At 28.7% G+C, this 23,764-nt stretch overlaps 1 protein-coding gene across 3 annotated transcripts in view; it reads right to left on the bottom strand.

Moving 5' to 3' along the window:
- Positions 1-23,764, bottom strand: part of LOC129913920 (dual oxidase) — a 49,826-nt gene that overhangs the window by 21,583 nt on the left and 4,479 nt on the right. For all 3 annotated transcript variants that reach the window (XM_055992900.1, XM_055992898.1, XM_055992899.1), the window contains exon 2: positions 13,177-13,458. In XM_055992900.1, the coding sequence (XP_055848875.1) occupies positions 13,177-13,315 (139 nt within the window). In that variant the 5' untranslated portion in view covers positions 13,316-13,458. The remainder of the gene's footprint in view (positions 1-13,176; positions 13,459-23,764) is intronic.

Raw genomic sequence — 23,764 nt, forward strand, 5'->3', positions numbered from 1 at the left:
TAATCAAAAATAAATTAGAAGGCAAAAAAAAAAAAAAAAAACAAATAAAAAAAAATCTCAGGGACCTCAAACTGTCTTTCACAACTGATGATTTTTTTTTTTCAAATCGAAGTAATAAATTTATTTAAAATTCAAAAGAAATACTTCATTACATAAAAAAATGATATTGATCTTTGGTAAGTATTTAACCACGATCGAATTTGAAATGAAAATCAATAAAATAAATTATCAAAGTAAACTTTTAATCACATATATTCTAGTTGTTAAATTATTTCATTGCTTTTATTGATTCTTAAGTAATAAAGTAAAGTAAAGAACTTACTTACTTAAAAAACACACACAAAAAAAAAGTGTTTAAAATCACAGCAAGTTGCTAATAATGAATTTTTAATTAATCTAAACAACATCACGCAGACCTATAGACAACATACACACCGCAAGCAAAGAATGCAAGTCATTGAAATAATACGCTTTTCACAGAAAAGTTAAAAACCGAAAACTGATTGATTTAGTATACCCTATGACTGTGTGTTTACTATGTGAGTACACAAATATTGTGTGTGGCAGTCATGAACTGGAAAATCGAAGATATAAGTCACTCGTGTGTTTTTTTTTTTGCATTACCTAAGTCAATGAACATCGAATGGCAATTAGCTAGATAGTTTTTTGTAAATTCAAACGTTTAGATGCTGCAGGTGCATGCGATATTATGCGTTGTTTGACTTGTCAATATTCAACTTAAATCAAAAACAACAAAAAAAAAAAAAAGACACAAAAAAAAACAGGGACAAATATTAGATAAGATTGCAATAGATTCTGTTGAAATTCTACCAGTTTCTTTCGTTATTTGTCCAATGCGTCCCTGGATTTTGTGTTCCATTCATGAGATTGAAAATATTTTTTTTTTGCTGTATATCTTTTTGTAGCAGTGGACGTCAGCTTAATTTGTGAAACAATTCAGAGTTGCTAGGCTTAGCCACTGTTCTTCTGATTTTTAATGTAATTAATTTATGAAAAATACTTAATACCCATTTTTGGCCGCCTAACACCCATTCTTAAGGTTAACAATATTTTTGTAAATACATTTTTTGACTAATATGGTGTTGATTTACATGAAAAAATACTAATGAGGCTAAGTGAATAAATTTTCCATTAAGTCCGCACACCAAATTCTTTAACGATAATTTTGTCTGAACTCAATGTGTTGCATGCGTAGCTTAAAATATATATAAAAAAATATGACTTTTATTTCATGTGATAAACTGTGAAAATATTTGAATGATTAATTTATAAGAAAACGAAAGAGTTGAAGTTCAAACTTCAATTTAGAGTTTTACCATATTTCCACCAAGTATACCTCGATTTTTCGTTCCAAATGAATTCAAAGATTAGAGTTTGGGCAGAAATATCGATTATAAATATATATATACATTGTGGAAGGATCGGTTAGATCTAGATTCTTTGTCAGGAACAATCTAGAGAAATACTATGTGGTTTATTTAGTACCTTTTATTAGGGGAATATTTTTAATGCTATCCCATAAATCGTCAGGTGCGTTTCCGGGAAAATCTTCGTGAAGGGCATAAGCTGTGTTAAAAGATTAGGATACAACACAGAGAAAAATAGACCACATAAAATAGAACAAAAACAATAAGATTTCTCTATGGTTTTCATCCAAGAAGGAAACCTTATTAAAACAATCGGGTTTTCCTTATTGTTTTAAAATCTGCAAAAAATAAAAAAAAAGATGACCAGGCTGGGAATCGAACTGGAGACTTCAAATCATTAGTCGCCCACCTTACCACCTGAACCAACCTGCCATGAAAATATTGATCGCGATTTTTGTTCTAGTGCTTAGTTGCAAAAAAAATCAACTTTTCAGTCAAATTTTAATAAGATTTTCTCTATAAAAATAATAAGAAATCTCCTTAAAAAAACCTTATTAATCGTTGATTTTAATAAGATTTCCTTATGAAATGTATGGACGGTAAAACAATATGGCAATCTGTTAGTTTTTAGCGGGTCATATTTTTCTCTGTGAATCTACCCCTCAGAAACATTCAGCAGCCTGAAATCAGCTCTGAATTGAACAATTTAGACGTCTTCATAACAAACCTATTTATGACATACTGCTTCATAAGATGTTCAAGGCTAGTTTTCACTACGAAGGGATCGAAAAAATAAAAAAAAAGTTAGTCTATGTATATATGAACATTTTGCCGGTTTTTCTTTTATTTATATCTTTTTTCTAAATTCCTATTTTTCTTTTATTATTTTTTGATTAGTTTTTAGATTACTTTAAAATTTTTTTTTTTTCAAAATTTCAAAGTTCATTACTTTTATTTTAAATCGGTTTTTACACTCGTAAAATAAAATTAACGACTGGGTCGCGAATAGCACGTATTTGCTCCTTTAAAAAAAAATTTAAAGTAAATTCGAAAACAAAATATTTATTTTTTGATTTTTTTTCCAAAACTTTCTTTTTTAAAAATTAGAGTTTTTAAACGCCATCCTAACCTCTATAAGTTCGAAACACGGAGCATCATAAAGTCCATTAATCCACTTAAAAAATATGACTTTATAATGGCATACTAACATGAGAGCGGAACGAAGCACCCTTCGCTCATATTTTATAAGCATATATACTTTCTTCCCCGACAAATGCAAAAGTCTTGACCAGAAATCGGCACAGCCACTGTTGTTATTATTTTGTGATGAAAAAATGTGTTATGAATTTATGATCTACCACTACAATCTAAAATATGTCTGTAAGTATGTAAGGTTTGTAAAGATTTATCTGGAAATGAACCTCATCATATTACTTTTCAATAAATTTCATGAAAATACTGTTTGAAATTTACTTAGCTACATCTGAACCCTTTAGGAAGGAAAAATGTAGGCTTTTCTATAATTCAGTTACCTATTTCATTATTTAAATATTTTATTGAAATGTTTTCACTTTTATTGCATCGAAAGGGCAGTAAACATAGTAAATTTTATAACAAACGAAAGAGCTGAAGTTCGAACTTTTTTTTTTAATGTAGGTAAATTATGAATTAGAGAATTGTTACAATATATCAACATGAAATTGTATTATCAAATGCTTACGTTTGAAAAGTGATGGCATATAACTAATAAAATGAACATTATACCTATTTTGTTTTATTGTGTTTTTGTTTATTTTTTTTTTTTAATATGGAAAAGCTATTTGATTTCTATTTTATGAAGTGTTTAGGTATTAATTTTTGATTTTCCATCCGAGCCGCCATCAACCTCTTTCATTAGCTTTATTTCAAGTTTTTATTTATTGAAATTGTTATGTTGCATAACTTTAAGACAGCCTTAAAAGCTTTTGACAATCTTCACTTCTTCAATAAAACAAATGCCATACCTAACTTCAAATTCAAATGTCCATTTAAGTCCTATTTTCTTGCATAAATTAAAGCCCTACCTCTTCTAAACTCAACTTAAATTGAATTCTCTTGGCCAATTTATTCAGAAAGTCACTTTATTTTAATCCAAAAATATTTTAGTCGTGCTTAGTCAAAAACAAAAAAAAAATTCCCAGGTGTGGTACCTACTACAAAGCTCGTTAAAAAAGGTCGCTTTCAAAAAATATCACACATAGCTATAGCACACGCGCAATCCTTATATTCTTTACTTAACAAAAATATTGCAACTTACAAGAAATTAAAAAAAAATGACAAACAAGAGTATTTTTCATTAATTAAATGTGAACCACCAACATGCATATAGTACAGACTTATATAAAGCTTGATATGCTTGCCTCCCATGGCAATAACAAGTTGTCACCATTAATATAAGGCAGTCGAAAGCAGTTGTGGGGCAGTTACGGTGCGTTAATGCGTGCACGTTGCGTCTATAACCAAACCTCAACAGCTTTGTTTTTTTTTTTCTATATTCTAGAAAGCCTATAAGAAAAAATCTATAGTGTAACCCGACCACAGGTTGGGACACTATAGATTGATTAATATCTTATGGCTTCAACCTGACTTTACGAGATATTGACAGAGTGTAACTTTTTTTGTTTCAATTTTTTTTTAGTCTCAGACACATAAAATTGTCTGCGAGAAAATTAATGGAATTTTTATTGCATTCAGGGTGGCAGTTTTATATGATCTATACTTTTTTATATATATCTCCATAATATATATAAAGCTATCAAGCTTCCTTTCGATTGATCTGGGTTCAGGCCAATTAATGGCAACTCATTATAACTAATTGTTGCGTTGATATTTTTTTTACTGATTAATTAATTTTTAGAAAATCGGAAAAAATAATTAAACAACACGACACATTCTCCTACAATATTTGAAATTTTTGGATCAAGGATGTGTGAGCTTGATTAGTGATTAAATGGATTTTTTTTTTACCAGGGATGGTTGTATACTACGAAAGTAGGATTTTTTTACGTTTGCTAAGGACTACCCGATAACCAGCATTGTATCTTGATTATCAAAATAAAATAAAAGTGGGAACCCTAATTTGACACTTTTTTGTTAGTGAGACAAAAATTTTAACAAAATGTGGGAGCATATAATTAAAAATAAATAAAAAATTGTTAGTTTTTGCAGAAGATTATCTTTGAAACAAGAAAAAAACAAAAAACAAAGACATTGTTGGTGATATACGTACGCTTTTTGTGATTCTATTGACCTCCTTTCACTATTCATTTTACGGGTTGGTACCTATGTTTTGTTTCTGATTATCAGTTATACGTAATGTACCACCAGTAGGTACATGTATTGAGTAATTTTCGAATAATTATTGTTTATTTTGTATTCTTTTTCATTTTGCACAAACTTATTATACGAGTATGTATACTTTTGAGCAGATTAAAAGATACAGATCACTTAGCTTGGCTCATAAGTGGAAAATTATATTTATCGGATAGTTAACGACGCGAGTGCACGTAAATAATACAATGGTTGTCTTCGATGTCACAATAGCACCGATTATTATTATTATTATTGCAAGTAGATTCATATCATCTTTTGTGAATTGATGAGGTCTTAGCATGCAGTCAGCTTTAAGGTCTTGGTGAAAGAATAATGAATAAATCGATTCAAGGTATTAAACGAGGTGATGATTTATCTGACACTTTACGTGCATTCATAAATGTTTTTGATTCTGTTTTATACGTAAAATGCATACAATTTTTCGAGTGAGACGTCAAATGAAAGGTCTTTTCAAACTGTAATAAAACATCAAAGCAAAAGGTTCCTTAGAGCTCTCGTAGCAGATTTTTTTTAATCCAAACATATTTTATTTTTACTCCAAATTTTTCACGAGGCACCATTTAACTTTTGATATTTTCGGAGCCAAGCCTTGAAACAAGTTTTTGTTAGAAGATTTTAGTTTATAGTAAACAGGCCTATGCATTCAAGAAGAAAAATTGCAAATATTTTTTTTTGTAGATTTTCGAAAAAAATCCAGATTGCCGAAAAAAATGCATTTTAAAAAATTTCCTCCAAATTCATCGAGTGAGGCATCATAAGAAAGGTCTTTTTAAACTCTACAAACATGTGAAAATCAATAGTTTTTTTTCGAGCTGTGGTTGAAATTTTTTTGCAAACCTATCATACTTTTTTTTTCCAAATTTTGTACCAGACATCATTAAACTTCTGATATTTTATGATTCAAGCCCAAAAAAACAAGATTTTTGTGAATATTTAAGTTCATGGTCATTAAACAAATAAAAACATTTTAAGAATTTCGAATAAAGCTGTTTTGGGTTTGGCATCTAAAAAAAATTCCCTCCAAATCCATTGAGTGAGACATCATTAAAATTTTCCCTTCAAGCTCTTTTACACGAGAAAACCTGGTTCTTTTGACGTCTCGTTATCGATATTTTGCAGACCAAAGATTTTGTTCATACATGGAAAAAAGAGGCATTTCTTAGAAAGCGTGCTGGCTTTTGCAATCCACTTGCCACTGCCATAAAATTTAACAACTTGGCGAAGATTTTTCCACCACAACTAAATTCTCAACATTCCCAGTCTAAAACAAGTAACATTTAATGTTTAGCGGCTTACTTCAAAGAAGAAACATCTCTTTTCAATTCTCTGAAACGATTGTTTGGTATTTAACAATTAAGCTGTAAACAAAATGGTATTTTTTTTTCAATTCTAAGATAAAATATCTAAAATAGTAAAACGTCTTATATCCCTGCGGTGCTATACAAACATTACTCTCCAACAGATGCGTGTGCGGCATCTTACAAATGAAATCTATTACAAAATAATTTAAATTCACATTCGCACACTGCAATTTTGAAATTCCATCTCAACAAAACAACAAAACAAAAAATCGAAACATTAAAAAAAATGATAGGTAAGGTACAACATCGGGCGTACAACACGTGTTCCATCATCATGCAAGTTATGTTTGTGCAACTGCTTACCACACCGCCTTTTAAGTACAAAAATCATTAAATTGTAGAATGTCAGTGCGATTACTTTGAGAGCAAATATTTAACAACCATAACTATCCAACAAAATGCTTCAACGGTTGCCAAGCAAACAAAACAAATTCCAGAAGCTTCATTATTAATAAAAGTATTTACCTGCTACGGCTACCACCAGTTGATTTTACAGCTTGTATCTCTTGTCTCAAACGTTACCCGAGACTCTTTAAAACTATTTAACAAGTTTTTATGAAATTATGACATAAAATGTCAATTAGCGAGAAGAAAGCTTCCGCCATTATTATTCGCGCCATATGAGTGACGTTTAATGTTTAATCATAAAAATAAAGTCATGAAGTAGCGAGCATTTTAAACTTTGTGCTAAAGAAACAGCATAAATGCAGTCACGTTTGATTAAATCAAAGAGCTTGAGAATATGATTCTTTTACCTAGTAACAAAAAAAAAACTTAAACGTCAAAAGTAACCATCAGATAACAAGACATCTCATCACTCTTAGAATGACACTTGTTCGAAGCAACTGTCACTTTGGCGCTGTGTCATTTCCAAATTCAACAAAAGTCACTTCGAGAAAAAGTTATTTAATATTATTCCTTTAAATGGCGAAATAGATTGAAAGGTGCGCGCGTTAAACAAGAGTTCTACTGTCATCTTTTATCCAATTTAGTTTGAAATTGAAATACTATACTCTTCTATTACCAAGAAGACTAATGCATTGCTAATTAATAATTCTTTGCACGTTGTATTTGTTTTTTTTCTTTGCGAAAAACAAACGCCGATTTCTCTTTGACGGACGTTGTTGCTTGCTTTTGGTGAAACCATGAATTAAATCAATTGGTCGATGCAGAGTTTTTGTTAAGGTTTTAATGAATGAAACATTTCATTTGTTGGGACTATAGTAGACACATTGGTTTTTCCAATTTAAAATGAGTCAGAATAAAAATTTGTCATCAAGTTGTAAAATTAAAAAAAAAAAAAAAACAGAAGAAATATTATACAAATTTCGATAAAGATGATGAAACATTTAGAAATAAGACAAATATTTTTGGATTACAAGAAATCTGCAACCAGAGCTCCAAGGAACTTAAAATTTTCACCTGTCAGAAGAGTTTAAAGAGACCTTTCTTTTGACGTCTCACTTGATGGATTTGAAGGAAATTTTTTAAAATGAATTTTTTTTCGGCAAGGATTTTTTTCGAAAATCTGAAGAAAATATGTATGTTTGCAATTTTTGTTACTAAATGCATAGGCCTGTTTACTATGAACACAAATCTTCAAACGAAAACTTGTTTCAAGGCTTGGCTCCGAAGATATCAGAAGTTCAATGATGCCTTTTAAAAAATTTGGAGTAAAAATAAAATATGTTTGGATTGCAAAAAATCTGCAACCAGAGCTCCAAAGGACTTTAGGTTTTCATCTGTTAATAGAATCTAAAAAGACCTTTCTTTAGATGCCTTACTTTATACAATTTGGAATTCATAAAACTACAAGCTATTCATTTTAAATGTCTCTGGTATTTGGTATTTGTTGCCATAAATAAATAAGATCAAAGTCTTTTGTAACACAAAGAGGAAAATAGTTAAAGTATCTCAATTATAATTTGTATCTCCTTCGACTAGACGTTTTAGGTGCTAAAATGTTAGAAAGATAAAATGAGAAAAAAAAAAAAACAATCTCGGTTTAAGAAACGGTGTATAAAACACCACAAAGTCTTAAATGAATGATCGTTATAAACTAAAAGAGTATATAAACTAATTAAAAATCGTTGTTTTCGCATCTTATTTGGAAGGCAAACAAGCGATAAAATTACAAACTTCAAATACTTTGCCTTGATTTGTGATTATAGCTTAAGATTAAAAAAGTGTTGAATTTGGATAACATGAATAAATAACCTAAAAAAGTTTAGATTGCGAAACTGGTACACAAGTAAAAAAAAATATTTATTCCAATTAGGATACATCGATCTTCTTTGCAAAATATTTTGCTAAACTAGTTGGGATTGTATCAGAATTGAAAAGATATCATTAAAACCTTTACAAAGATGGATTAAAAGGTTTGGAAATATTGTTTTTTTTTTTTTTTTAAGTGCAAAATTAATGCAGAAATACTTTTCAATAAAATAGAGAATATTTTCTTATGTTTAATTTATATCTGAATATAATCATTTCATAGTCATTTCCCGACAATAAATCATTTTTTTTTTCACTTCATGCTTTAAACATATAACTCTTATAAGATAAATAAAAGAAAAACAGAAAAACAAACAAACGATGATACAAGGCTGTCTGATGCACATCAAATGCATTACAAAAAAAATAACTTTTCACATAAATTGTAATAATTTATTGCATCTTGATTTACTATGAGCCATTAAAAGACTCCAAATGGTCTCTAAAGCTCTAAAGTTAGTTCCAACTTTATGGACAATTCAAATTTGGATAGTTAATAAATTAAAAAAAAATAAACCTCTTACTTTTTGTTGACCATCAAAAGTCAACTAAAGTCACATTTTTGTTTTGTTTAGTTTCCCTCGATAACCTGATGGTGTGTGAAATAAACCAACAATTTAAAAAAGATCGCCAGAATGTCTGGAAAGTTGATATTGGAATTTGTGCAAAGCGAAATAATTGACCAAGTTGATGAATGAATACAAAAAAACTGGTAAGAAAAAAGTAGAACAGAAAAATATTGGAAGGCTATTTTGACAAACGAAAATAATCACAGTTAAATCAGTCTTCAGGTCAGATTAGTGTGATTGTTAAAAATATGACTCAAGGCATAACGATGAGTAGGTATACAAGCTCTTGAGAGTTAAATAAAGGTTATTGACTTTGTTGTGACAACACAAAAGCAAATAAAGACGTTTACTTAAACAGATTTATTTTGTCAGGTGCGGAGCTCTACCAATTGAAATCCCTTAACTGTTGATGAATTTGCTTATTTTTGTAAGAAACAAAATAATTTTGCAATTATTGAAATACATCTTGGATTCTCCACGGTGAAAAAAATCTATTCCCGCAACTAAGAATCTAGTGAGAAAAATGTCTTTTTGTATATTTTAGGTAACTGTCATATATCGAAAATAGAGAATTTACTTTTTTTCAAAAACAGCTGTACCTAATGATTTTAATTGAAATTTTTGTGTGTAGTATTTCACATTAGAGCTAACTTTTTAAATAAAAAATATTTTTATATATTTTTATTTAGTAACGGTACTTGCCATAGAATGGTTTCGAAATATAAAAGTTTTACGAAATTTACAAAAACACAGTTATGGACTTTTTTTTTTAAATATTTCAAATTTTTGGTTTTTGAAAAATCAGTTTTTTTGAAAACAGGTATTTTCTTGAAAATGGCATTCCAAATTCTTTTTTGAAAATGTGTTAGAAAATTTTAATATATGTATGTAAATACAAAAAATTACTGTTTTAAAAAACGACTCTAAAGATTTTCAAAGTTTTTTTTTCTAAAAGTTCGTTTTATACCAAACATTTCAAAAACAATTAAGGTAACTTTTGTGTTTAAAAAATAACCCAGTTTTTCAAATTAAGTTTGTAATAAATCCAAAAATTTAAATTTTTTAAAAATTAAATTTTGTTAGGTTAAAAACACAAAAATGTAATTTTTACACTACTAATGAAATTGCTTTCCAAATTTTCAATTATTCTTAATTTTGTTGCTTTAAAATTAGAGTTACTTTTACCATAAGAGCAAGAACGTAGCAAAAATATTGAGAAAAATGCAAAAATTCAATTTTTTTGTTTGTTTTTTTTTTTTACCTTTCACAAAACTTGGTTATTACCTACACTTTTTGAATTAAAAAAATTATTTTCTTTTTAGAAAAATTTAATTTTTTTTTGGGAAATATTGGGAAAAATTGAAAATCAGCAAAAAAAAACTATTTTTTAAGATCGAATTTTCCGTGAAAATTACATTAATATTGGCCATTCAGATTTTGCCATTGAAACCAAATCATACTCATCTAATGAACTGTGGCCTTCCGAATTCGGATAGTATCAGAATTTCTCTTATGTACAAAGTTTTTGAGATATAGAATTTTGAACTTCCGAAAAAAACTGTTTTTATTATGTATTGGGTCAAATTGTAAAAAAAAACTTTAATAGTGAAATGCATTTTTAATTGGTTAATTAAAAACATTTTCTCTTGAAGCTCTAAAAAAAAAAACTGAAAACTTCAAATACTTTTACTGAATTGTCGCACCAGGCAATTCAATACAAAAGAAATAAGGAAAGACAGGCAGATAAATAGAACTTCTTATTCTCTATATCTTTCTAATGGTAAAATTATTATTTTCACACTAAGCATGAAATTAAAAGTAGAATATTTTACGAATTTGTATGTATTTTTTATTTTTCATACAAAATTTTCCTCCATTTCTTAGAGAAGTGAAGTGTTTTTCATCTATGTAGGTATTTATTTTATTTTTTTTTTTTTTTTCAAAATTTCATAATCTCTCAAGTTATTTCTATTGTCTATTGAGTGAGTCTACATTTTTAAAAATGATGAGCTATATTGTTGTTATAATAAATCACAAGACATTCAACTCATAATAATGCGCGCATCGCGGATGTTGCCCTCTTCTAAATTAATATTAAGAAAAAACATCACGATTTAAATTTTTTTTTTTTTTTAATTTCTTAGAAAAAACATCTATTTTTTATAATCGATTGTGTGTTTCCATAAATCGAGATGATGACTTTTGAGTGTATGTTTTGTTTTTATTTTATTTTTATGTCTTACTAATGTTAATAGGATTTTAATGGATTAACCTCTACCTACTACCTACATAAAAGTGTATATGTAGCTGTGTAGTTATCTAATTCGATTGATTTCGCGGATGATTTAATATAATTTGATTTCTCTAAAGCCGGCTAAATTATTTCAACACGGATGTTGTGTGAGTTTACTTTAAACAAATTAGGTCAGGTGTTGAGGCGACAACACGCCAAATAGTAATAATATAAATTCTAGAAATAAATTTAATGAATGAAAGATATTAAAAAAATGTGGGTGCCATTGAACGGAAGCTAGACATAAATTTAAAAAGAAGTTTGACACAATAAAGTAGTAGGTTGTAAAAATTGAAAATAAGGATATTCTAAACAAATGAACTTTTAAAGATTTTGATTTTGAAAGTATAAAATGCTAAAAAAGTATTAATGTTATTTTAATTCATAATTAAGCTTCAATCAATTCACAAAATCGACATAAAATTTAATATATTTTGACATCTTATTTTTAGAAACAAAAATTCAATCTTTTTTCTGTGTGAAATAAAAAAAAAATATTTTCAATTGAATTTTTTAATAAACCACCTGAAATTCTCAAATACGCACCCCAAACAATTAATCATTTCCATTTTTGGTTTTTATAGGTAATTATGTTTCATCATCCAGCGATTTTCAATGACACCTCGGTTAGTTTCATCTTTTCACTTAATTATATTTTTTTTATTTTTATATTTAATTCTCTAAATTCCATTCACATAGCAACTGAACTAAAAAAATTGAATAGACTCATTAAGTTGTCCATCTTGGTCTCTAAAAATTCCATTGAAAATAAAAATTTCAAAATAACTAAATATTTAGCTAATTAATCTCTAGTCGAATGACCTAAACACTTTGTTCAGCTTTATAAGACTCCTATATCATTGCAAATTAGTTTCAGTTTTTTTTTTTTCATTTTTTTCAAAATTTTTCTAAACAAAAATTCTTCCAAGTCACTATAATGATTATTTTTTGGTATAATATATACCCAAGTGAGATTGTCAAAAATTCGTATTTAGCTGTCAGTTGATTTCAACAAATTATGACCAAAAATGATTCAGTACCCAATGCAAAGACAGGGTTATAGAGTCTGTCGTATAACAAGTATCATGATGATGATGGCTTTGGTTGGGCACAAAAAAAGTCGTGCCTCATTTTCCAATCCAATTAAACTGAAAAGAAAAATGCGAACGTTATACCATTTTCGAAATATATTTATACAGACAAAGATTGCAACTTTAGATAAAACGCGACTTTAAGAGGAAAGACATAGAATATTGTAGTGCTAACGATGTTTAGATACTTTTGAAAAAATATCGAACTTAGAGTATTAAGTTGGAGGCTTTAAAGTAGTTATGTTTATAGTGATTTATTTTTAATGAGAACCTTGACTTTATACCGAGTGACATTTGCCGCTATAACAACTAATTGGTATTATAGATAAAAAAGCCTTAACGAGCCCAAATAGCTATAAAGCCAAGTCTGTGTGAGAGAATAAAACTTCCATATATAAACAATATCAGAATTCCTCAAAACGTTGTTTACATCTTCTTAAATCAACCTTCAAAAAAAAGTTTTCTGACGGAAATTAAGTATTTTGTTAGTTTTTATATCAAAACATTTCGATAAATTGTGAAATAAATTTAATTTAAAACTCAAGACATTCCAAGACAATCACTAGACTGTGATATTTGATGGTTATGGTGGAGTAAAAAAGAGTCGATGGACATGCAAATATGTGCTATGAATCACTTAAAAATCGACCTTGTAAGTCTTGTTGTGTTTATGTGACTTTATTTTTGTTGATTTAAGCTGGACAAATAATGGAAAGTTCTTTCCAAACTTATTTTGAATGCTTAACATGTTTGGATTTCTGATCTTTTTTTTTTTAAGGTAGATACATAAAAACTTTTTAGTATTTTTGTTCAAAAAAAAAAACTTACCATAACTGCTAACCTCCAAACAGATGACAATAATTATTCCAAATGTGATGAATAATTTTTTAATACTGTTGTTAATTCTTGATGAATTTGATGAAGATGCTGTTGAATCCCATGAATGGGGTATCGTTAACAGACCCATATTATATTATTTATTTTTTTTTTATTTTTATTTTAACTTTTTCACTATATTTTTTTTATTTTTTATTAAAATTTAATTTAGTTTTTATTGAAAACATTTCACTGAACTGACAGGATATTATTTTTCGTGGAACATTATTTTTTCTGTGGATGCAAAATTGAAAAAATATTAAATTAAATTTTTTCTATTGAAACTTTCACTGATTAAACGTAAACTGGGTGGTCGAATTATGCAAAGTTGTAAATGATTACTAACTTTTTTTTTTTAATTGCTTTCAAATATTTCAGTGTGATTATTTCATTTCCAAAGATGTTTAAGTGAGGTGGAGAATAATTAAGCAATTAGTTGTTAGCCTGAAGAAAATTTATTAAATTTAAGAGATCATAGTTAAAATTTAAGTCTTATTTGTTTTGAGTTTGGAACACATTTTAAACGCAAGAGATAAAAAAATTAATATTACTTAGAAATCATCCCTATAAAATTGAAAACCAAAATGTTTATTGCCATTGAGAAGTGAAATAAAAGCAGAATTAATTTAAAAACTATATTTTGTAAGGCATTTAAAATAAAAAAATAAAATTTGGACAAATATCACCAAACATCTTCATATCTTTGCTCTTCGTTAGAACTTATAGATTCTTCAAGATCCGATGAATTCATTAATTTACATGTACAATTTTAAGCCTTAACTAATTTTATGAGAACTACCACATAATAATTTCAAGGATTTTAGTAAAAGATCCGGTCTCCTTTCGTCAATGCTAACAACTGCGTAATTCATATAAATAAATTCAACCTACATTATGCCCATAAAAATGCATTATGCAATATTAAAATCGATGAAGTTATATTTTCATAAAGATTCCATGAACTGAACAAGTCATACTTTGAGTCTTCAAGATTAAAATATTGAAACCATCATATAATTAAACGGCGAGCATAGTTTTTGTGGTACAAATTACCGGGCCCCCAAAAACCGAAGGGGCATAAATTATACACGGAACGAAAGAGAATGACGCGTAGATGTGCAGAATCACATTTTTTTTTACTTTTTATTAACCGAAATAACGAAATTAAACAAATTAAAATTCGATACAAAATAAAAAAAAAAAAACAAAAACAAAACAAAAACAACTGGAATTCTATTGGAAAATTTCCAATCGACTGGAATGAAATGTCATTCATGACTGAATGAATGAATGAAAGCATTCAGCGAAAATCAAAAAACATTAAGGTGGGTTCACATTGGTGCGTTGTTTTAAGATCGCACGTAAACTATGGTTAACTTTCATTGTTTTAGTTATCTAAGTTTAGAAAGTAAGATGTTCGTTTTATTACCATGAATTTTTTTTTATTAAAATCGAATTCTATTAAAATCAAGTCTATTACTTTTGTAAACACTTTTGATACCAATGAAATCTATTTTCGTCCTTTTCTCTCTTGAAAGAACATAAGAATTTGTCAGCAATTACATGAAGCCTCAAGAGGCGCGACTCTTTTTAAACATAATGAGTGCAAAAGAGAAAAAAGATGAAAGAAAAAATTATCCGACCTTAGAGTCGTGGGTCGTGAGGCGAGACTCTTTTTTGACGTTTCTTTTTCCACTTTTTCTTTTTTCAACATTTCCTCACATATCTTTTTGCTTCTTGGTGCAATACAACAACAACAAATTTTAATTCAAAAGATAAATGTCAAATTTGAGTCCTTGACTCAAGAGGCATCGTGTAATAGTACTCGCCTCACAGAATGATTACACACCCGACAAACAATTTTGGTTCTATAAAGCTTTACAGATGCAATTGTTGCTTCTTTAAAGCATTATAGAAGCAAAATTGTTAGTAGGGCAGCCACACAAAAAAATATAAAAGTTCTGACCTGGGATTGCGACTAAATTTTTCATATAGTTTTTGGGTCGCTGAAACCGAATCCGAATTCCGTTTTGCTCCATCACGTCAGGTTTTCGAGATAACCTCATAAAATGTCACGAAAACAAAAAATTTGTTTCTCTGATCTGGATGTGCGAATATGTTAATCATATAGCTTTTGGATCACTGAATCCAGATTCGAAGTCAATTTCGCCCTATCACGTCAGGTTTCTGGGATATCCTCAAAAAAATGTCAAAACCAAAAAAACAAAAGTTTTTACCTGGGGTTGCGACTAAATTTTTCATATAGTTTTTGGGTCGCTGAAACCGAATCCGAAGTCTATTTTGGCGTATCACGTCAGGTTTTTGAAATATCCTCAAAAAATGTCTAAACTCAAAAAAAAGTTCTTATCTGACATTTTTTGAGGATATCTCAAAAACCTGACATGATACGGAAAAATAGAGTTCGAATTCGGTTTTAGCAACCCAAAAACTATATTAAAAACTTAGACGCAACCCCAAATAAAAAATTTAGTTTTTTTGGTTTTGACATTTTTTGAGGATATCTCAGAAACCTGACGTGATAGGGCAAAATTGACTTCGAATCTGGATTCAGTGATCCAAAAACTATATGATTTACATATTCGCATATCCAGATCAGAGAAAAAAATTTTTTGTTTTCGTGACATTTTTTTAGGTTATCTCGAAAACCTGACGTGATGGGGCAAAACAGACTCCAGATTCGGTTTCAGCGACCCAAAAACTGTATGAAAAACTTAGTCGCAACTCCAGGTCACAACTTTTTTTTTTTGTGGGTGTGTTATCAAAAGAAATTTCGAAAAAAGAGTCAAGCCTCTTAGGGCTTCATGTAATAGCTGACTTTGACAGTTCCTTTGCCATTTTACCAAGTTTTCACTTTAAGACGTTTACATTTTTGCATAAAAGGCACTAATATTATAATCGCCGCATGGCAAAGCGTTTTTCTTATGAGGTTCAGGGAAAACTAACAAAAACGTCTTTTTTGTTCCTTATCTACAATAACCTAAAAAGTGAAAAAAAAAGGAAATTTACAAAATTAAATTTTTTTTATTTCCTTCTAGCTCTATTTGTTTTTGTTTATTAAAGCAAAAAATAAGCTTTTTGCATCATTATTTTTGATTTTAAGGTAAGAAAAACTGTCAAAAAATGAATTTGAAAATTTTGTAAAAAAGAGTTAAGGTATAACTACAACGGCCACTTTTTGCAAAAAATCAAAAAGTGAACATTTTCAAACTCATTTTGTGACAGTTTTTCCCATCACAAAATTAAAAATATTGATGCAGAAAGCTATTTTTTGGTTTAAAAAAACAATTTTTGTAGTTTTTTTCTAAAAAAAATTGCGCTAGAAAGAAATAAAAATTTTTTAATTTTGTAAATTTCCCACTTTTTAGGCCATTGTAGTTATGCCTTTAACAAATTGTTTTTATACAAAAAAAATATGGTTTTCGCATTTTTTGCTTTAATTTTCTAGCCCGAAGAACCATACAAAAATGCGTTTGAAAATTGTCACTTTTGTACTTTTTCACTTTTTGAGCCAATGTAGTTAAAAGCCACTTAATGCTAAAAGTCAATAAGTCAACATTTTCAAATTCATTTTGTGATAGTTTTTTCGACCAAAAAATTAAAAATAATGATGCAGAAAGCTTATTTTTTGGTTTGAAAAACAATTTTTGTAGTTTTTTCCAAAAACAAATGGAGCTTGAAAAGAAATAAATTTTTTTACTTTTGTAAATTTCCCACTTTTTCACTTTTTAGGTCATTGTAGTTAAGCCTCAAGGCTTTAAAAGTATAACTACAACGGCAACTTTTTGCAAAAAGTCAAAAAGTGATAGATTTCAAACTCATTTTATGACAGTTTTTACGACGACAAAATAAAAAATAATGATACAAAAAGCTTATTTTTTGGTTTCCAAAAAAATGTTTGGTAGTTTTTTCCAAAAATTAAAAAAAAAAACAAATACCTATTGCTAGAAAGAAATAAAAAAAAAATTTAATTTTGTATATTTCCCACTTTTTCACTTTTTAGGTCATTGTAGTTATGGTTTTAACATAAAAAAAACGTTGTTGTGCGACGCAGTTGTCGTGGTAATGCCTTAAGAATTGATTTGTTTGATTAAAAAATGTCGCTTCTCACCACATAGTACCACGGATTACCTTTTTACTACTGTATATTATGAAGATCTACACCTGAACACACCTTTAATAAATGTGAACATATCTTTAATCATTATTAAGTGTCTGAACGCATTCATTAAAATTTTCCTGGAAGATTTGACATTTCTCAAACGTCCAGAGGTGCGTTCTTTTTCTAACAATAGTTAACTATTGTTAACTATCGTTAACTTTTGTCGTTCCTAAACTACAAAATAGTTACGATTTGTAACTATTTGACAGATGAACATCGTTCCTAAACTTGTTTTGAAGTGTCAAATAGTTACAAATCGTAACTATTTCCAACTCACCTCCATGATATGAGTTGAACATTCATGAGATTGTTGATGTGTCAAAGTGTATGTTTTGTTTACAAAACAAACTCAAAGATTTTTTTTCTTTTGGAAATAAGCGGAAAAAATGAAAATAAAAAGAGAGTTTTGTAATTTTTTGATGAAAGATAATTTATTTTGAATAAAAAATATTTTTTTTTGTTATAATAATGGAAATAAAAGTATTCTCAAAAGAAATTTAGCTGGTGGTTTGACAGTCTAACAATCTCTAACAATAAATCGTTCCTAAATGATTTGTAAAAAATCCAACGATTTCTAACAATGGCACTTCAACAATAATTTTTGACATAACAACGATCGTTGACTATTGTTAGAAAAAGAACGCACCTCAGCTGAAAGTTTTCTTCGTATTGTTAATTTGAGAAAACCAACTTCAAATAAAGAGTAAATTCTAATTGAATATCGTTTTTTTATTGCGGAAAAATATAAAATAAATAAAAAAAAAACCATTTGCGATCAAAATATATTTTTTCCTGGCATAGTTATTGTGAAAAAGTCAAATTACTGTGACTTTTCTTCCCGTGATTGTCTTCAGGATATTTTGTCTCTGTAAAACGACAGCATACGGCCAAAATAATTAACTTTCTACTTCATCTTCACTCAGATCTTAATAATATCTGCAATTTCATATTGATTTTGATTTAATTGAATTTATATTACCGAAGAAAATAAACAAAATTATTGATCAAAGGAATCTCTGGTTTTATTTTGCAGAAGTTGTTTTGATTTCAGATTGACGTACGTGTTAAAATTGTTGTCTAAGGACACACACACAATCGCAAAAAGAACTCGGTCTGTTTTCATGTTCCTACAAGCTAAATGAAAAAAAAATGGTGTGAATAGGAGGGTTCACATTGACCAACTTACCGGACAGACCAGCCGCCATTTGGTCTGATCTGATGTTGTTTTGATAATGTGAACACCCATCCGACAGTCTGTCCAGTTTGCCGGATGGTTTTCAAAAAATTTTGATTTTTTGGTGGTCGGACGGACATGTTAGTCGATTAAACGACATGTCTGTCCGGCAGACAGTGATAATCCATTTCTCTAATTTTAGAGCAGAATAGGGTAAAGATACATATAGATAAAGATACGAAATAGAAAGAAAGGTAGGCCTAAAAACTCCTGGTACAAGCAAATGCAAAACCACCAGCATTCAGTTGGCCTTAGAAATGGAACAATACAAAACCGGGAGGCTTGCCGCCGATTTCTGAGGTCAACCCGGCGAACCCCACAGGCGGATCACTAGTGTGAAGCAGTTACGTGGGATAGTTATGATCCCCTCGACATCGAGATCATAACAGCGCCGAGAAAAAGGAAGAAGAAGAAGAAGGGTAAAGATACATTAAAAATAAGCTGAAAAATGGGTTTTGATAAAAATTATCTGATGAGTGTGAACGAAAAATATAAAACGGCCATCAGGCCAAATGACAATCGGTCTGTCCGGTAAGTTGGTTAATGTGAACCCCCCTAATGACAAATTTGAGTGAAGTTGGTGGAGGTTGAATGATTGACGGATAGAATTTGAACGAATGGAACATGAAACAGGTTGAATTGAATTGAAATGCAAGGTGCAAACACAATGCCCTTAAGGAGATTACACTTTGCATTTTCTTTTTCGATACTTTTTTTACGTAGTTGAGCGTAGTTAAAACGTAGTTCAACAATATCTAAATCAGGCTTAAAATATATCAAAAAGTAGGTATATTATATATTCCTGTGTAAAAAGTGTAGTTAATCGTAAGAAAACAACAACAAATACTATAAAAAATAAAGAAACTATTTTGGTATTATTGTGTTCAAAATTGTTGCAAATTAAAAAAAAATAAAGAAATTGGCACTCGAATTTCGAGGGCTGGGTCGGCTAGTTTATTTTATTTTTCAAACTTAGCAACAAGTTATATCCGTTTTGAACTTTACAGCTACTTTGAATGATTTCTTCGCTGTATTCAAACATTTCTATACCTATTTTTTTCTAACCTTTTTTGACTGAGGTCTTAATTTACAACACTTATAGTTGCGTTCGAAGAGTTTTCACTTTTAAGTTCTTGATACCATATTTTTTTTTTTGGAATTTCAAACTATTTTTCAGATTATTCTTTTTAGAAAATAAATTCCTTATAAAGTAACACCAAAGAACAATTTGAAAATGAAAGTGAGAGAGCGTATAATTTCACTTTTTTCATGAAAACCAACTAAATTGTAACGCGAAATACTGCCTTATATCGTCAGCAACACTCAATAAATTACAAGATCAACATATCAAAGTTTTTTTGCATAAACATAAATAAAAATTCCTTTAGCCCAAATCTATCTACATACATATATATCAAATCTAATAAAATAAAATTGAAATCTCTTACTTTCTATTTCTAGACGAACTGTGCGCTCACAACATTGTACCCAGTTCTCTGACGACTCACAACTTTACTGAATTTTGTATTTCTTTTTGTTGTTGTTGTTGGTTGTGTCTGTTTTCAGTTTTCAACGCGTGAAGCGCGTCGTCTTGCGAATGTTAAATAAATTGACGGTTTGTGATTGTAACTTGTACTGGTTACTGATGCCGGAGTCTAGAAGAGCGAGTTGGTTATACCAGAGCCCAGGCTACCAGACCAGTTTCGGTTTCCAGCCACGATCAGAAGTTGTGGTGGCTACTTTCTTGAATTTTTTTTTGTCTTCTTATTTATTTATTTTTTTTTATCTTCTTGGTCTCTTGCATGTCAGAAGCATGATCCGGTAGGCTAGTTATAGTCGCATTCGTGTTATATTCGAACAACATTTTTTCATGTTTCAGAAATAAAATAAAAAATAAGTAGCCAATTTGGTGATAAATCATATAAAACATCGATTTTATCAATTGAACTTTAACCATTTAAGACAGACAGGCCGACAGACAAACAGACACAGACGCATTCGCAAATAAAAACAGACAACAAAAAAAAAAAAACTTGAATTTGAATTTTGGAATTTAATTTTTATTTTAAATTTATTTTTCATAGAAAGAATCACGTGAGTTCTATTTAGTACCACTTCGTAGGATAGCACCGAATAAAGATTCATTTGAGGAGATAAAAACTTAGCGTGATTTACATATTTGAGCATCAATTCAAAATTAAAATACAAATTTGCATAAATAAAAATAAATAAGATACAACCGGCAGATTCATTGTCTTCGGTTGATGAATTCGTTTTGCTTATTTTATTTTCTTTCTTTTTTATTTATGTGTTCTTAGAGTTCAACTTGAGTTTAGTACTTCGGACACATAACTAATAAGTGACTTGATGTTTTCAAAGATTTCTGATTAATTGTTTTGTCTATATATTGAAAAAATTTCGCACTTTTAAAACTTAGATTTATTTGGGCCATCTTTTCAGTGCCTAAAATTCAGGAGTTGTTATAAACTCAAATACCCTTGGCTGGATCTAGTTTCTATTAACCCATTTCCGGCTAACGTTGCGTTTTCGCAACGTCATGTTTGAAGACTTCTGGAACATAACTGATTATATTTTTAAATAAACTAAAAAATTATTTGGAAAGATAGTCAAATTATCTAATCGACCTGTTTTTGGATTTTTTTGTAAAAAAGTTTTTTCGAGCTTTTTTAGGGCTATGAAAATTCGAGTTTTTCAAAATTTTGAGGTAAAATTTTTGAACTTTTGAAAAATATACCTAGTCAAAATTATAATTTTTCTAAATAGTCTCAACTACAGGTAAATAAGGGTTCAAATTAGATTCTAAAATAGTGCTGAAGTAATTTATTTGAGTTTCCTGCTTGTCAGGTAAGATGAAAGCATTACGTTGCGTTTTCGCAACGTTAGCCGAAAGGGGTATCAAAATTTTTGAAATAATTTTTTTTTACATGGAGTATGAATAAATTTTATTTGAGTATTTTTATGAAGAAATGAACCAAATAAAGATACACTGGCAAATGAAAGATTGTTGAAAATAAAATAACAAAATTTGTAATAAGTTATACATTATAATTTGGAATTTTATGCTTTCAAAGAATGGGATTTTGTGCGGTATTCATCGAAGTATTTTTTATGAATCGGGATGTAAAATTTCTTGGAGGAAAAGCAGTTTGGCTAGAACACTTACAACGTCGCAATGGAGCACTTCATTGGGATTCAATTCCGTTTGGATATATGGTTCATTGTTTGTTTCTGATCGCAACAGGGAATCTACAACAAATATTCTTAATTCTAGTTTTGGCATTGGTGTTTCCTTACCAAACTTTTTGCAAATGCCATATATTTTCAATACTTTTAGGAACGCTTCATCCAGCGCATTTGATAGTCAAATATAATTGATCAGTTCGAATTCGATAATTTGCTTGTAGCGTTATCATATAAATCAATTCCATCCATCGTTATGATGTTTTCACGAATTGAATTTGGCATTGGAATGTTGACAAGTTTTCACTTCATTCGATCAAACCGTTTTGCCTGATAAAGTGGTGAGTCCATCAAATGATTTGATAAGACTGTTACAATTGTTGTTCCTGCGAACAGGGCCCCATTTCACCAACTTACAAATTTGTAATTACAAGTAATTTTCACAATATTTGTGAAAAAATCGATTAATTTTGTTTCACCAGTTTCTTGTAATCACAAAATTGTACTTGTAATCTACAATTTTAAATTTGTGAAAAAAATCCATTTTCTGTTTCACCAAAACTTGTATTTTACAAGTAACAAATTTGTGAGCTTTCAAGTTTCTTGTGGGTTTCTGTTTCACCAAAAAAAAAACAGTTACAAGTTTCTATTTATTTGTGAAAATTTTCTACAAGAGTCAAGACGTATGTCATTTTTGTTACAAGTTTGTAAAAACCGTATTTAGAGTGATTAAAGTGTTTAAAATGGCCTTACGCCGAAGGCCATTATTATTATTTTTAGAAAAGCTATGTTATTATTATTCTTCAGGGTTGTAAAAATGCATTTGAAATTTAAAAAAAATCATTTATTGCAAGTAAAAAAATTGCATTAAAAAAATTTTTATTGCAACTGAAAAATATTTGCATTAAAAAAAATATTTATTGCAAATAAATAAATTTGCTTTAAAAAAATGTTATTGCAACTAAAAAATATTTGCATTGAAATAATATTTTTATTGCAAATAAATATATTTTGCATTACAAAAAAAATTATATTACATATAAAACATTTTCTGCATTAAAAAAAAAATAAATGCAAAATGTGTGTATTAAATATTTTTTTTAACATTCGTCGAATCCCTTACAGTTTCGACTTTTTGGCCTTAGATAAGGTTCAATAGTATAGGTAGTTGAAATAACTAATGTAGGTATGGTCAGATACCCAAAATTGTAAGAAATTCGACGAAAATTAAGAAAAAATATTGAATGCACACACATTTTGCCTTGATTTTTTTTTTCTATTGAGAAAATTTGCGATACAATTTGTTTTTAGTATATTTTAATATGCAATAAAATTTTTATTTTCAATCCAAATATTTTTCAGTTGCAATTACATTTTTTAATGCAAATTTTTTTTATTTGCAATAAATATTTTTTTTAATGCAAATATTTTTCAGTTGCAATACAAATTTTTTTAATGCAATTTTTTTTCATTATAAAATTTTTTTACTTGCAATAAATGATTTTTTTTTTAATTTCAAAAGCAATAAATATTTTTTTAAGGCAAATATTTTTCAGTTGCAATATTTTTTTTTAAATTCAATTTATTTCAGTTGCAATCAATATTTTTTTAACGCATTTTTTTTATTTGTAATAAATATTTGTTTTTTTTTTTATTTGTAATGGAAAACAAATGATTTAAAAATTGGTATAGCATTTGTGTTTCAAATCGAATGAAAAGATCACAAAATATCTGTTGAAAAAATTTTCCTGATCGCTATAACCTACCTCTTAAGTATGTAAAAATTCGTTCTCTTTTGATCAAAGAGGCTTGTTTTTATTTCTCATATTTGTAGTTCTTCATTATTTAAATTATTTTATTAATTTTCCTCACTATTAACAATATTTTTATTTTACTTTTATAAATCCATGGATATGGATTATAAA

The sequence above is a fragment of the Episyrphus balteatus genome, chromosome 3, assembly GCF_945859705.1.
Source record: "Episyrphus balteatus chromosome 3, idEpiBalt1.1, whole genome shotgun sequence".
Classification (NCBI taxonomy): Eukaryota; Metazoa; Arthropoda; class Insecta; order Diptera; family Syrphidae; genus Episyrphus; species Episyrphus balteatus.